Below are 15,634 nucleotides of genomic sequence, written 5' to 3'. Positions count from 1 at the left end.
ACTCTGCCCTCTATCTGCACTACACATATACCTCGTTAGGATCTCCCTCTTTCGAAAAGGGGGAGATCAGATGCATATTCTATATCTACTTCATATTAGCTTGGCCTGGAGGCGGGAGAGAAAGTGGTCGAAAAGTAGATACTGGTACATCGACGAGATATTATGCACGAGATATGATAATATACAAGCGAATTCTTAGCTGAATTCACGTTTGATGAGTCGACGCCGAGAGTCAGCAATCAAGATCCGCCCCTCAGCTCCGCAAGAACGACCTTCTGCCTCTGACCAGACATCTTCTCAAACCGATCAACACTCATGACAAAAGTGCCCCGCCCAGCTGTCAAACTCCGCAAATGCTTGAGATATCCAACCATCTCCTTAAGCGGCACCTTTGCGATAATTGTGCGCGGCCGAGTGGCAGCAGCAGGGATCTCCACACCAACAGAAGGCGTCTCGAACGGATCCGGCGGCGCATAAACACGGCTGTGGTCAATGGGCGGCGGTGCCTCCTCTTCAAGTGCGGATGCAGAAGTCCCCGACGCGTCCGTGCCCGACAGCGGTACCTCCTCGTCAAGTGAAACGATATGTCCACCCCGCGAGGAGGAAATGTCGTGCACGACGGAGCCGAGACTTGCCTCGTCGACGCTGATAATCACATTCATCACCGGCTCCATCATTGCTGTCCCTGCGCCAAACTGCACATCCTGCAGTGCGGCGGCGGTAGCTTGACGTGCCGCAGACGAGAGAGCAGAACTTGTTGTTTCGTTGCCGAAGAGGTCAGTGGCCGGGTTGATGGTCAGTGTAACGCGTGTATTATGCATTGGGAGAGTGAATTGAGGGCCACGGGAGAGCGCTGCCATGGCTCCGTTTTGCAGCGCTGTGCGGAACGTGACGAGATCCATACCTGGCGGGAAGAATGGGCTCGTTTCTCCTTCGCTACGCGAGGAGCGATCAACTTGTAGACCGGGGGCGCGGACGATGATCTGGTTGCCGTCATAGGTTTCAGCGAGGAGTGTGTCTTGGTCTAGCTCTTGGGACTCGGGATCTTCGTCTAGTGGCTCTGCGACTGCTGTGCAGCCTGCTTTGCCCTTCCGACCGGCAATTTCCTTGTCGAAGATCTTGGTTATCGGGCTGGAGGTGCCAAGTGTGGATTCTCGGTAGCCGATCTCGATACGGCCCATTGAGGCCTTGGCTTTAAGATCGTTGATTAGTCGATCACGAGCAATTTCAAGATGCAGTTCGCCCATGCCGCTTAGAAGCGTCTGGCCTGACTCTTCGTCCACACTGACGTGGAGACTGGGGTCTTCACGGAGGAGGAGTGCGAGTGACTCATGCATACGCTTCTCTTCGCTTAGGCTGTGCGGCTCAACACTGGTGAAGAATACCGGCGGTGGGACAGCAATTGGTCGGAGTTGGAGACTGGTAAGCGGCTCCGGGGGAGTGGGTCTGTTTCCTGCGTACGACACGAGGGTATCGCCTGTGCGGGTGTGTTTGAGCCCGACTACAACTCCGATGTGGCCGGCAGGGATCGACTCCACTTCCACAGCATCGTTGGCGTACATCTTCAGTAGACGTGGGGCACGCTCGGAGAGCTGCAGGTTTGTGTTGTAGAGAAGGCTGTTGCGATCTAAGGAGCCTGAATATACCCGTACGTAGACTAGGACTCCGCGCTTTGCGTCGTTGACCACTTTGAATGCTAGTGCACAACTTTGAAGCTTGTTGATCGCATCTTTTGAGCTGGTCTGCAAGGCAGTATTCTTTTTCTTTGGCTGTTTGCCTTTAGATTGTGAAGACGCCTTCTCACTCTGCGCCACAATCAAGTCTCCTGACAGCAGGTCACGAAGACCTCCATTAACACCGCCAATGCTCACCTCTGGGTCGGGAGCTTCAGGTGGGCTGGGAAGAAGATTCACGATAGAATCCAGCAATGGCTGAACTCCTATGTTCCGGAAACTGGCACCTGCAAATAGAGGGACAATCCGACTGGTCTGGTCCAATACGCACCGGCGTAAGCCTTCAATGATATCAGCTGGTGAGACGGCAAGATGATCTTCTTCACATTCAAAGAATTTCTCAACAATGTCTTCGTCGTGCTCACTAAGCAGCTCGATCAAGGCAATTCGTGCCCGTCGCAGCTCTGCGGCTAGAGCTGGCTCCTCTGCGTCTAGTTGCTTAAGGTCGGCTACTTTCACTGTGCGGCCATCCTCGCCTTCCTTCCATCGTAGTCCTTGGAGATGGATTGCATCTGCTACCCCGATAAAAGGACCGTTGCCTCCTTGGAACCACGGGATCTGGCAGACTGCTGGATAGACACCTAAGCGGGAGCTGACTTCTCGCACAGTTCTACCAAATGCGGCTCCGTCACGATCCAGTTTATTCACATAAATGACTCGTGGAATGCGATATGTGCTTGCCTGGTTCCAAACCTTCTCCGTCTGCGCTTCAACACCAGCAACACCATCCAATATACAGACGGCGCCGTCGAGAATGCGCAGAGACCGCATGACTTCGAATGTAAAATCTGCGTGGCCAGGGGTATCAATCAAATTGATAGTATGTGGGTAAGAAGACCGCGGATTTAGCTCATTCTGCGCCCCAGCCTGGGGACCTGACGCTCCATTTACCTCTCCAGGAGGCCAATGGAAGGTAATGGCGGCAGACTGGATAGTGATACCGCGTGCGCGCTCAGCGGGAAGGAAATCGGTAACTGTTGAGCCTTCATCCACATCGCCAATGCGCCGTGTGAAGCCACTGTAGAATAACATGCGCTCCGTAGTGGTAGTCTTGCCTGCATCGATGTGGGCGATAATGCCGATGTTCCGGGTCCGGTCCAGAGCTTCATCCTGGCATGCAGATGTTGTGGAGAAGCGTTGGAGCTGTTTGTAATTGGACCTCAGACCTTTGAGGGATGAGCATGTATTTTTGCATGTAACATTGCTCGTCTTATATAGATTGGAGCTCATACAGCGCACCCCGGTGGGAAAGCGCAACAACGGAGCAACGACCATTCCAAGGGGAAGCGCTCATATAATATGGGACAAAAGGTTGAATAATTATGTTGAAGTTGGCATTGAGTGTTAATGTTATTGATACAGTGGAAGAGTAACCTTGAACGCCCTAGAGCAAAGAAAATCGGACCGCAAAGCGGACTGGAGATCGCGAGGCTTGGCGCACGCATTCCTCCATACGTAACCGACTCTGACGGACCTACCTCTCTTCACCTAAATTCCTTTTGCTCATACCCTTGCTGTTTATTTGCTCTTTCTGCTATGCCAATTTAACGAATCCCAGCTATTCTCTCGATTTGGAGCTGCACGAGGTAGGTCTTACCTTTTGAAGCTAGCTGGCCGTTGCTGTGGGGGTCCGATCTCCAGCCATTTAACACTGACGCCTACCATGACCAGCCACTCCCCCTTGTCAGCGAACATAATCCTTACATCGACCTTCAACCAAGATGGACTACTCGACCATCTCTACCGACCCAGATCATCCCGCTGGTACCTCACCCTGGGCCTCACCGCGTGCTGAGCGAACCTTCCCCACTTCCAACAATGACATCCCGTCCTCCCCTTTACCCGGTCAGGAGCAATCGGCCGAGGGCTTTGCCAGGGGTGGCATTGTAGAACCCCAATCTCCGGACCTCTCTGCGCAGCTGCAGAGCGCACAATTAGGAGACCCGGACTACCCCGGGGAGCATCCCCCATTCAGTGTGCACCAGTCTCCAAACCTCCACCAACAGCAATCTCCCGCCCCCGCACAATATCAGACCGGAGCACGACAAGAGCCACGGCCCCCCGCCCCTACTTATAGGATTCAGGCAAAAATCACTGGTCTGGAGAGGACGGGGAAGAAAGACCCAATCTTGCGGTTTGACGTCCACGTATGTCTGCTCTTTTGAGTATTGTGTCTCTGCCAATAGCTAATTCCTGCTTGCTTTGAAACCAGACCAATATTCCCAAGTTCCGCACCACCCAGTATCGCGATGTGCGTCGGACCCATTCCGAATTTATGAAGCTCGCAGACCACCTAGTCTCCGCCAACCCGGAAGCCTTGGTCCCTGCCGTGCCATCGCCAGTGACACCGGCCGGTGCAGGCACCGAGGAGGACGAGATTCGCATCAAATCGGCAATGCAGCGATGGCTCAATGTTGTGCTGAGCAATGAGGTCCTTATTCAAGATGACGAGGTTGTACTGTTCGTGGAGAGCGACTTTGGCTATAGCCCCGTGCTGCGGATGAAGCAGCCGGCGACAGGTGTGCGACGCAAGATGTTGAAGCAGTTCGCGCCGCCCCCAGATGACACACCTGAGTTGCAAGCTGCGCGTCCAACAGCGAAGATGTTCTACTTGGGATCAATGGATTCGAGCCACAAGGTCGACCGAGTGGTTAAGGCCCGCCGTGGTATGTTACTGGAGCTTCATGCTGTTTTAGTTCTATATCTTGTTCCGATTGAATCTGACTGTTTTAGGGCTTGGGTTGGCTGAGGCCGATTTCGGTGTGAAGCTCGGTCAGATGAGTGTACAGGAGACTCATCCCGGCTTGGGCGCCGCTTACCGTAAGCTTGGCAAGATTGTTCAAACCGTTGGCGACTACCACGCTGTTCAAGCCACCGCGGAGGCTACTACCCTCGGCGAGCCGTTGAGTTATCACTCTTCAGATGCCTTCATTGTGAAGGAAACCCTGACCAACCGCCATATTCTCCTCCGTGAACTACTCCAGGCCCAACAAGCTGCACGGAGCAAACGTGCTGCAGCGGACCGCTTGAAGGTTAGCTCATCGGTGCGTCCGGATAAGGTAGATGAAGCGATCAACGCTCTTGAGGAGGCCCAGAACCATGAAGATTACTTGACCAAGCGGACCCAGCGTGTCACGTCAAATCTTCTCCAGGAGAAGCGTCGCTGGTTCGACCGGACCACCCAGGATCTTCTATTTAGCCTGCGTGAGTACACTCTCCGCCAGATCGAAGCCGAACGTCGTACGCTGGCCACCTTGGAGAGTGTTCGACCGGACATCCGTGCCATTGACGCTTCCGGTGGTCTGAGCCGGTTGGGTCGTGAATCTCACCCGGCGACACGCCGGCCAAACATGGCTTCGAGCCAGGGCCCCAAGGGTGACTCATGGAGTGGTGTTCCTCGCCGCAATGACAATATTGGACGCAGCATGAGTGGAAGCTTTACTGCACCCTCGCTCCCCGATGACGATGATGAGGTGAATGGTCAGGGTTCTGGCAAAGGGCGCAACCGAGCTTCCAGTCAGGTTGGGTCGATCGCGGAGGAAGACGATGACCGTCTTGATGCGCGCAATGCGGCCAGCCGACTGGCCACTAGCACGTTCTGATCGGATTTTAGGACGCAACAAGTCTGTACATGTAGCCCCGGCACGAATTTGTGATTCCCCTTTGTTCCTCTTTTAACCTTTTCGTGTCCTGTTATGTTATCTACGCCTATGAACAATCAGTATCTCTTTTCTGGTCACTTCAAAGGTTTCAAATCGATCATAGTTGCAATTGTTATGTATGACTTCCAAAAATGCCGTGGTGGCCATATCTATCCCCTGTACCAACATGAGGCTCCTCGAATGCTATCCACCTAGTCATACCATGCTACAACTTATCATATTCTCCTGACTTATCCCACCTCTTTGATCCATCTCCCTTGGGTAATTCAAACCAAGACGCTTTCTCACTGATAAAGATATGATGGCTTGGCAGCGGGATCTGCGTCTTCCCCTCATCGAGTGTCCCCGCAGCAATTGCGATACTCTTTTGATCACAATGCTGGAGCATACTTAGAGTTGAACCGCATCGAGGACAAAATGTACGTGTAGCAACATCGGTTGTCCGCCCTTCTGTAGGATTGATATTCCATCGGATATCTTCAGTTGCGAAGAATGCCCAAGTTTGATAGGGTGCGCCGGCTTGTTTTCGGCAGGTTGTGCAGTGACAATTGACTAGACAGGTTGGAGGAGTGGAGGTCATGTAATTGATATAATGACAAGCACAGCTGCCAGAGGCCATTGTCAATATTGGCAGGAATTGGATTTGAGATGTGAAGATACTCGCTCTGACATCATGTGGGGCAGTGAAGCTCTTTAAACCTGCCCAGATGGCGATTGTAGATTATTAATTGGCGTATATTAAAACAGGAGCTGCAATCCCCCGTTGATTTCAAAGCACTTCAACTTCTCCAACCTTGGCATCGGAAGCTTATTGTTTCGCTTTTTTTATAAAATGGCTCCTAAGGTTTTCCTGTAAGTTCTCAAGGTGTAAATTGGACATTCAAACTGACAACTTCTCACAGGACTGGCGCCACTGGCTACATCGGCGGGGACGGTTTGTTTACTATTGCTAGCACCCACCCTGACTGGGAATTCTCAGCCCTGGTCCGTAGCGAGGAAAAGGCAAACCAGGTTACCAGCAAATATCCGCAGATTAGGACTGTGATCGGTGATCTAGACTCGTCCGAGCTGATCGAAGAAGAAGTCAAGAAAGCAGATATTGTCTTCCGTATGTCTATTCAGTCTCCTGTATCTGGATACCGCGTCGCTAACAACTTATACACAGACTTCGCTGATTGCGATCATGTTGCCGCAGCTAAGGCCATCACTAAAGGCGCTCAGCACCATACCCCTGAGCGTCCATTGTGGCTGATCCATACCTCCGGTACTGGTATCTTGACGGTCGAGGACCAGCGCGCTGGCACTTACGGTATTGAGCGCCCTAAGGAGTATAACGACTGGGAGGGTGTCAGTGAGCTGGTAAACCTTCCATCAGATGCTTTCCACCGTAATGTGGACGAGATCATCATCGGGGCTGGTCAGCAGAGTCCCGCTAGTGTGAAGGTCGCAGTCGTTTGCCCACCTACCATCTACGGTCCTGGCCGGGGCCCTGGTAACACAAAGAGTATACAAGCCTACTTGCTCAGTGCTGCAGTGTTGAAGCGCAAACATGGTATTCTGGTTGGAAAAGGTGAGAACATCTGGCACCAGGTTCATGTCCAGGATCTGAGCAATGTCTATCTGGCCCTGGGCGAAGCAGCCTCAGTAGGAGGTGGCAAGGCTACCTGGAATAACGAGGGTTACTACCTCGCTGAGAATGGGTCCTTTGTATGGGGTGATATTCAACGCGCTATTGCGCAGTCTGCTTTTGATAAGAAGCTTATTGCTTCTCCTAATGTTGAGTCTCTCGATGGTGCCCAGACGACCGAGGTACATCCTGCCGGAGTCTATGCTTGGGGCTCTAACTCTCGCGGCAACTCGATCCGTGCGCGCAAGCTATTTGGTTGGACACCCCAGAAGCCTAAGCTGATTGATCTTATTCCTGATATTGTCGAGGGTGAGGCTAAGTCTCTTAGCTTGCTGTGAGGCTTGAGTCTATTGTTAATTTCTGAGAAATTAGTCACAAATGAACCTATTAAGAAATGTGCACATTAATTGAGACTTCTGAGCTAGAGGATAGGTATGTAGGTTACATTGTAGTGAAGTATTGCTTTGGTGAGCTCTATATTCATAAATCCATCTATATTATAGATGGGGTGCTACCTAGCGGCATTTACTATTCGTGAGACTTTTGGATAATACTCCATTTGAATGCTTCAATAACCTATATGAACAATCAATAGCGAGAACAATAGAAGTTACAATTCATTGTTGAGAGTCAATTGAATATATCATCGACACCTCAGGCACCACTAGCATATCAGGTCCAACCAAGCTTTGACCATCAGCATCTTCCATCTTCACCTTACACGCCTTTGCTTCTCCACCACCTTATTTTCAACGAACGGTCTTTTCTGGTACGTTTGTTACGCGCATTATTTGCCTTATTTCCTTGTTCGTCTTCTTTCACCACAAGTGCTGACATCTGTCCTTCCGGGCTCCTACAGAACCGACTGCATGAGTTGGAACCTTTAGCGTCTAGTTCCACCGTTGTAACCCCTCGTGTCTAACCCGGCCACCTATCATGGCGCCTGGGTACGGGCATGGCAAGCGGAAGCGCAATGAGCGCTCGTGGGGCGGCGACCCTGGAAACAATGACCTACGACCTTCACCCCATCGCCCTGGGACCCTCAACATGGCACACCACCCTAACAACCCCGGACACCAATCCCCCACCCCCCGAGAGCAAAACGACACGCGTGACAGATCTCGCCGACAATCGCACCGCAGCCGGGCTGGTTCCCGCCGCGGATCCCACGAAGGTCAGAGTTTTTCGAGTTCGCAGCATCGGGAACCGAACGCCATGTCTCCTCCCCCAATAAATCAGTCAAAGGAACCTGCCGAACCCTTGCCATACAACGGCGACTCAACCGCACCGCGACCTACCCCTTCTCCTGCCCCGAATACTCCTGCTTCACAGCCGCAACCTAACACGCCGTCTCGAGCTGGCTCGGAGGTTATCACCCGCCACCCCTCTCTCCCACCTCCACCTTATGACTATGAATATGTGACCGATAAGTCTGTTGAGGAATGGGCTTCGACAGGCAAGCAACATGTAGTTGAAGAAGGGACTGCGGCTCGCCTTCAACAGGATCTAGCTCGGCTTGCATCTGTCTACCAGGAGCTTATACGGTCCGCGATCTACGGTCGACTGTCGCCATTGAATGCGGGAATTGCTATCAAGGAGATAATTGGTGAAGAATCTGTGTCCCAGGATGTGGATATGGATGCAGACAGTGGGAAGCCTTTGGCTCAAGCAATCGATCCGCGCTCCTTGTTTCTCGATACACTTTCCATCGTGACTGACGCTGATACCTCGAACCCGGCTCTCAAACCACTTGTATTTGCGACAGGCATCGATCCCTCTTTAATGCGCCTTCAGCTTGAAACCCCGTTATTGCAGGCCCTGGGCTTGGTTCGCGAAACCTTTGCGCGAATGGGAATTCGCAAGCAGACGAATCTGCTCTACCGACAGTCCAACTACAATCTTCTCCGGGAAGAATCAGAGGGATACTCCAAACTTCTCACCGAGCTGTTCACCACCAGCAACAATGAGCCCCCGTCGAGCGAAGTGGTTGAGGATACATTTGAAAGAGTCAAGGCTATGATTGGCGCATTTGATATGGATGTTGGCCGTGTGCTAGATGTCACTCTGGATGTGTTTGCAGCTGTTCTTGTCAAGCAATATCGTTTCTTCGTGAAGCTTCTGCGAGCTAGCTCCTGGTGGCCGAAGGAAGACATCTTCCACAACCTAGAGCCAGGCTGTCGCCACTCCGGCATTCCGAATTGGGCACTTCCTGGATCAACTGGGTGGATTACGACTGATGAGGAGCGATCCAGTATCATGCGCGCGAACGAGGAGCGCGATAGTCAATTCTGGGATCGAGTGAGGCAAATCGGACTTCAAGCCTTCTTCGAGATCGGTCGCAAACCGATTTCAGAGGAGGAAATGCAACGAAGTCTTTCAGAAACCAACGGTTCATCCTTTGAAGAAGATGCTACACGATCATGGCTTGAAGAGACTGGCACTCTACCCCCGAAGGGCAACCGGGTTGCAGCACAGCTGCTTGGTTTCAAGTTGCGATTCTATGCTTCTTCCGCTCGAACCAAAGAGGACGTCCTCCCTGACAATCTTATTTACCTTGCTGCCCTACTTATCAAAGTTGGCTTTATCTCTCTTCGTGACCTTTATGCTCACCTCTGGCGATCTGACGACACCATGGATATTTTGAAGACCGAAAAGATGGCAGAGAAAGCGGAAAGAGTGAAGGCTGCCCGACCAGGTGGTGGAATTAACGCTTTGATGATGGCCGGCGCTTTGTCGGACGACACAATTCCTCCTTCTCGCCTGCGCGACGAGCCGCGAGTGGCCACTCCTGGAAAAGACCAAGAGTCCGATAAGGGCACATCCAAGACGGAAAACGAGTTGCCTGACCCATCAGACCAGAAAGTGCTGCTCCTCAAGAGTCTCCTCGCCATTGGCGCCATTCCTGAATCACTTTTCGTCATCAGCAAGTTCCCATGGTTGATGGAGGCTTACCCTGAGCTACCTGAGTTTATCCACCGTATCCTTCATCACTCTTTGAACAAGGTTTACGCCCAGTTCCGACCATTGTCATCAACTGGTGACTTCCCCGGAGCCCAATACATGGTGACCTCCGATCAGAACAGCGCGAAGGGCCAGATTGGACTTACGCCCCCACCCGCGAGGCGAGTTCTGCGATGGGCTCAACTGGATAAGGAAGACACTAACGATGGCACCGACTATCGGTTCTACTGGGATGATTGGGCTGATAACATCCCCGTTTGTCAGTCTATCGATGATGTTTTTGCTCTTTGCTCTTCTTTCCTCAACCTTTCTGGCCACAAGATCGGACAAGATGCGAGCCTATTGGCAAAGCTTGTACGAATTGGTAAAGGAAGCTTGATCCAAGACGGGTCTGAAGAGAACAGAACACGTTGGCGCGATCTTTGCAAGCGTCTTCTCCTACCCGCTGTCAGTCTAACAAAAGCAAACCCTGGTGTGGTCAATGAAGTCTTTGATCTCATCAGCTTCTTCCCGCGAGATGTGCGGTACAACATGTACGCAGAATGGTACTCAGGACAGACGTCCCGGCTGCCGGACATCAAGGAGGCCTTCGACCAGGCGAGGGCGGAAACCAAGGACACCCTCAAGCGACTTAGCAAGACAAATATTCGACCCATGGCCCGCGCATTGGCCAAGATTGCTTACGCCAATCCCGGAATTGTCATTAACGTCGCCATGAGCCAAATTGAGTCGTATGAAAACCTGATCGAAGTTGTGGTTGAATGCGCACGCTATTTCACCTACCTTGGCTATGACATCCTATCTTGGTCTCTCATCAATTCGCTTGGCCAGAAAGGCCGAAGTCGAGTCCAGGAAGGTGGGCTGTTGACAAGTCGATGGTTGAACGCCCTCTCCACATTCGCCGGTCGTACTTACAAGCGGTACTCGGTGATGGACCCTACTCCCGTCCTCCAGTATGTGGTGGAACAACTACGACATAACAACTCAACGGATCTCATTGTGCTAGAGCAACTGATCAGTTCGATGGCTGGCATCATTTCTGACAACGACTTCAATGACGCTCAAATTCAGGCCATGGCCGGTGGTGATGTTCTCCAATCACAGACCATCTTACAACTGCTGGATAGGCGTCATGAGTCAAAGACTACCTCCAAAAGACTGCTCAAGTCGTTGACCCACACCAGACTCGCCGGCCAACTGTTGGTCGCCATTGCCCAAGAACGACTGACTTGTGTTTACAAGGAAACGTCCTCGGAGCTCAAATTGCTCGGAAATATTTTCGACGAGATCCACCGAATTCTTACCCAGTACCTTGACTTACTTCGCAGCAATCTCTCGGTTGATGAATTTGATTCCTTTGTTCCAGACTTTTCATCCCTTGTCACGGAGTTTGGAATTCAGCCCGAAATCGCCTTCTGGATTAGGCGGCCTAGCATCGCCCGTAAAATCACCGACATTGAAGAATCAAAACAAGAGAAAGAACGTTTAGCCTCTTTATCAAAGTCGAGCGGCGACAACAAGATGGACACCGTTGAGGACGAAGAAACACCTACGAAATCCGACGAGACTTCGGCAGACAGTGCCATGGATGTCGATAAGGATGAGACAGGAATTACGATTCCGACCAACGGATCTGATTCCATCCTCGTTCCTGCGGTCAATGCCGAGCCATTGGCAGCCAACCCCGTCATGCAAGACTTGATTAACGATGTCAAATCTGCTCTCCCTGTCGAGACATGGGAAACTATCGGTGCCCATTTCTATGCAACATTCTGGCAGCTTGCCCTTTATGATGTTCATATTCCGCAGAAATCCTACGAAGACGAAATTGACAGACTGAAACGACGAGTCGTCTCTATCAACAACGACCGATCTGATCTTAGCGTGGCGGGAACAACGCGAAAGGAGCACCTCAAGCGCCAGATTACCCAGCTACAAGAGCGCATCCTAGATGAGAATAAGAATCATCTGAAAGCATACGGGCAGACACGATCTCGGCTGCAGAAAGAGAAAGACAAGTGGTTCGCCGGCATGCGCCTCAAGCATGACTCCCTCAATATTGCCCTGCTGGAGCAATGCTTCATTCCTAGGCTTCTTTTGTCCCCCCTTGATGCCTTTTTCTCCTTCAAGATGTTGAAGTTTCTGCACAGCTCTGGAACCCCCAATTTCCGGACCGTTGGTCTTCTTGACCAGCTTTTCCGCGAACAGAGACTCACTGCTCTCATCTTCTTGTGCACATCCAAAGAAGCGGACAATCTTGGTCGTTTCTTGAATGAGATCTTGCGTGATCTTACTAGATGGCATGCCGACAAGGCAGTTTACGAGAAAGAGGCATTCGGTGCGAAGAGAGACCTTCCTGGCTTCGCGAAAAATGTCGATTCCGAAGGTGTGCCGGCGATGTTTTTGGAATTCGAAGACTTCCGCCGTCTTCTGTACAAATGGCACCGCTTGTTTTCCAACGCACTGAAGAGCTGTCTCGGCAGCGGTGAATACATGCATATTCGAAACGCAATCAGTGTGCTCAAGGCTGTTGTAAAGCATTTCCCTGCTGTGAACTGGATTGGTCGCGACATCTTGAACTGCGTTGACCACCTGAGCAAGAACGACGAGCGGGATGACGTGAAGATCCCCGCTGCATCTTTGATCGGTGACCTCAACCGGCGCGAGAAGAAGTGGATGCTGCCACAGGCTTTCAACTTGGTGGCAGCTCAGCCTGGTACCCAAGCATCTGCCGACGCGGCTGGAAAGCCCGGGACTCCGCAATCCTCTGCAACGCTCTTGAATGCCTCAGCCCCAGAATTCAACCCACCCTCAGTGTAAGTGACACCCTTAACCATCTCGACATGCTCACAACGACTAACCTTTCCACTACCAGGTACGATGCTATGGCCAAGCAGGAATTGTCCAGCAAGACTGAAGTCGAGGATGGTGAGATTGAGGATGCGAAAATGACTGACGCTGGTACAGGCAAGGGAGGTGAAGCCAAGCCGGCCGGAACACCATCTCAGGCCGGATCTACCACCCCCTCCGTGATCACTGGGGATATCGGCCAAGACAGTATATCCGGCGAACAACCCCCTGTGCGATCTCGGCCCAATTCTCGTGCCCCGACTTCGTCCCGTCAGCCTGATATTCCCAAAAGACCTGATATTCGCCAACAAGTCCATCCCCCCGTTCGTCCCCCGCCGCGACACAGTGATGGAAGACTTCCTCCACGCCCCGAGGGACTGGATGATCGACGAGAAAGACACCCAGACTTTGGGCCGCGCGGTCGTCACGGTGGCCCTGATCATAACCGCTCCTTTGATGGTTCTCTAAACGATGTTCGAGGACGTCTCAACGAACATCTCAACGAACGTGATCGTGACTTCCCCATGAGACCTCCAGCTGATGATCTCATCCGTGGACCACCTCGCGATTCCCGATCTACTCGCGAGAATGGTTGGCCTATGGATAGGCCTGGCCGTATGCGTGGGCCTGGACCCAACGATTCGTTCCATGGACGCGATCCCCCTGTGCGGGGAGAACTGATGCCTGAGCATATGGACCGTCCAGTCGATATTCCTCGACGTGAGAAGGACGACCGGAGGTCCTACCCGTCGCGCCCTCTATCGCCGCCTAGACCTGCTGACCTACCGAACCGCCCCGACCGATTCCCCCCACCCGATGATCGCAGACCTGCCGGGTTCCCTCCGTCCTCCCGTATTGATGATCTCCCGAGAGGTCCTCGCACGGATCGACAGGTTGATCCGAGGGACACTGCACCGGCTCCTGATATGGCTCATGGTCGGCTTCGACAGCCGGAACCCCCATCTGATATTCCTGCTGGCCCTCGAGGAAGACGCGGTGGACGTAATATGCCTGGACAAGCACCTCCAATGCTCAGCTCAAGCAATGCTACCTTGCCCGCCCCGGAACGCCAGGCACCTACAGGCCCTGGCCGACAAAGTGGACGTGGACCACCCGAGCAACCTGTCACCCCACAAGCAGCAAGCTCAAGTACTGCACCGGGGGTTCATCCGGATCGTCTCAGGAATCTTGTCAATGAGCCTACAGCCCCCGCTGCTGCTCCCTCGGGCCCTCGCGGATTAAGCCTACAACAACCACCCCGAGGACCCTCTTCGCAGTCTGCGCAATCTGGACCAGCTGGTCAAGGCTTCGGTGGAGAGCGTGGCCGTGGCGACAAACGTTTCGCAGGCCTCAACAATATGCTCCAGCAGTCTGGTGGTGGTGGCGGTGGTGGTGACCGCGGTGGTAACCCTCCGCCTGTTCGGGGAAGAGGCGCCAACCGCCCATCAAGCAGCATGGAGGCACCATCGCCTCAGTCTGCAAATCGTCCACCCATGGGCCCTGCAGGGCCTCAAGATGATCTACCCCGCAACAGACCCAGCGGTGGCCGAAGTGGCGACCTGCTTGATGATGTTGTTCCCGAGGGAGGTCGCTCCGGACAAACTGGCACTCGCAACCGTGAAATGGAGCCTCCTCGCGAGAAAGATATCGAGCGTCGTGATGGCAGCAGCAATGGTCGCAACCGACGCGATGGCCGTCGAAATGACCGCGAACGCAGCCGTCGAAGCGACGTAGGAGGCGGTGGAAGCCGCGACGAGAAGGGTACTGGTGAGCCCCGCGAGACTCTGCGCCGGGTTCAGAGCTCGCGCGAGGAGCTGCGACGTCGAGATCGACGTGATCGCCCCGATGGACCGTCGGAAATGACTGGACCAACCCCTAGCAGTGAGACACATGAGGCTGAAGGCCGTTTGCGACCCCCATCCTCCATGGACGCTCCGCCACCACCCCCTCCTCCCCCACCTCCCCCTATGCCGGAAGGAAACGAGCGTCGTTTCAATTCTGGCGACCGAGGTAGCCGTTCTGATAATCGGGATCGCGAACGTGAGCGCCGTGGCGACCGACGTGACCGGGATCACCAGCGCGAGGGTGGCAGTGGCTCTGGAGGCTCTGGGCACCGTAAACGTGGTCGACAGGGTCCTGACGATGGCACTGACGGTGGACGCATGAGAATGGGAAATGATAACAAGCGTCCTCGTCGAGGAGCATGATTCTTACCCACCATGATACCCTGGAAGGAACGATACTTGACTCTTTTTTTACTTTGTTTTTACTTGCTACAAACCTCATGTTCCCTCGGGATTGTTTCCTATCTCTTTGCATTTTGCCTGGTGTTTGGGGACAAACCACTTCACTTCTTCACATGTACTTTTTTTTTACTTCTAAATGAAAAATGCAATATTCAATGTATTCAACGATCTATTCTGTACTTTTCTTCTATCTCCTGACGTACAAGTCCCAGGCTTAGCGGCCCGACATCCGGACCTCCTTGCCCCGCCTTACCCTGCCGGCTAAACTTCGGTCTCGCAACTACCTCCGTGGCCCTTTGAGATATCGGAAGACCAAGTGGATTATTCGTTCAACATCTTGAAATATCATTTGTTTGACTAACTTCGTATCTCATCTAGTCATTGTTATTGGATATCACCAGTTTTTCCCCGCCTCAGAGTCTAGTTTCCACCCTTCATATATTGCGTGAGGCCTCTCGGGTATAAAAGGTGTTTCTTTTTCTTCCTTTGAGATACCAACTATATTATTTCTCTATTTTGGTTTCTTAAGCTCTTGAGAAGCTTCATTTCCTATAG

At 52.6% G+C, this 15,634-nt stretch overlaps 4 protein-coding genes across 4 annotated transcripts; 3 read left to right on the top strand and 1 right to left on the bottom strand.

Annotated features, from left to right (window-relative positions):
• Positions 1 to 239: 239 nt before the first annotated feature.
• On the bottom strand, positions 240 to 2,963 carry PGRI_057820 (mitochondrial elongation factor MEF2; the record flags this gene model as incomplete). Its single annotated transcript, XM_040793495.1, has 1 exon — positions 240 to 2,963. One exon carries the CDS (start codon positions 2,961 to 2,963, stop codon positions 240 to 242), a length of 2,724 nt encoding a protein of 907 aa, XP_040648350.1.
• Positions 2,964 to 3,454: 491 nt separating this feature from the next.
• On the top strand, positions 3,455 to 5,335 carry PGRI_057810 (retromer subunit VPS17; the record flags this gene model as incomplete). The annotated part of the gene is made up of 3 exons (XM_040793494.1): positions 3,455 to 3,880; positions 3,946 to 4,399; positions 4,467 to 5,335. The coding sequence occupies 3 exons, from the start codon at positions 3,455 to 3,457 to the stop codon at positions 5,333 to 5,335; spliced, it is 1,749 nt and encodes a 582-aa protein (XP_040648349.1).
• Positions 5,336 to 6,227: 892 nt separating this feature from the next.
• Positions 6,228 to 7,360, top strand: PGRI_057800 (putative nucleoside-diphosphate-sugar epimerase; the record flags this gene model as incomplete). Its single annotated transcript, XM_040793493.1, has 3 exons — positions 6,228 to 6,247; positions 6,298 to 6,503; positions 6,561 to 7,360. The coding sequence occupies 3 exons, from the start codon at positions 6,228 to 6,230 to the stop codon at positions 7,358 to 7,360; spliced, it is 1,026 nt and encodes a 341-aa protein (XP_040648348.1).
• A 598-nt stretch (positions 7,361 to 7,958) lies between these two features.
• Positions 7,959 to 15,040, top strand: PGRI_057790 (putative THO complex component (Rlr1); the record flags this gene model as incomplete). Its single annotated transcript, XM_040793492.1, has 2 exons — positions 7,959 to 12,799; positions 12,859 to 15,040. 2 exons carry the CDS (start codon positions 7,959 to 7,961, stop codon positions 15,038 to 15,040), a joined length of 7,023 nt encoding a protein of 2,340 aa, XP_040648347.1.
• Between the last annotated feature and the right edge of the window lie 594 nt (positions 15,041 to 15,634).

Source organism: Penicillium griseofulvum (assembly GCF_001561935.1).
Source record: "Penicillium griseofulvum strain PG3 chromosome Unknown contig_95, whole genome shotgun sequence".
NCBI lineage: Eukaryota > Fungi > Ascomycota > Eurotiomycetes > Eurotiales > Aspergillaceae > Penicillium > Penicillium griseofulvum.
This window is presented reverse-complemented; position numbering and strand designations above follow the sequence as displayed.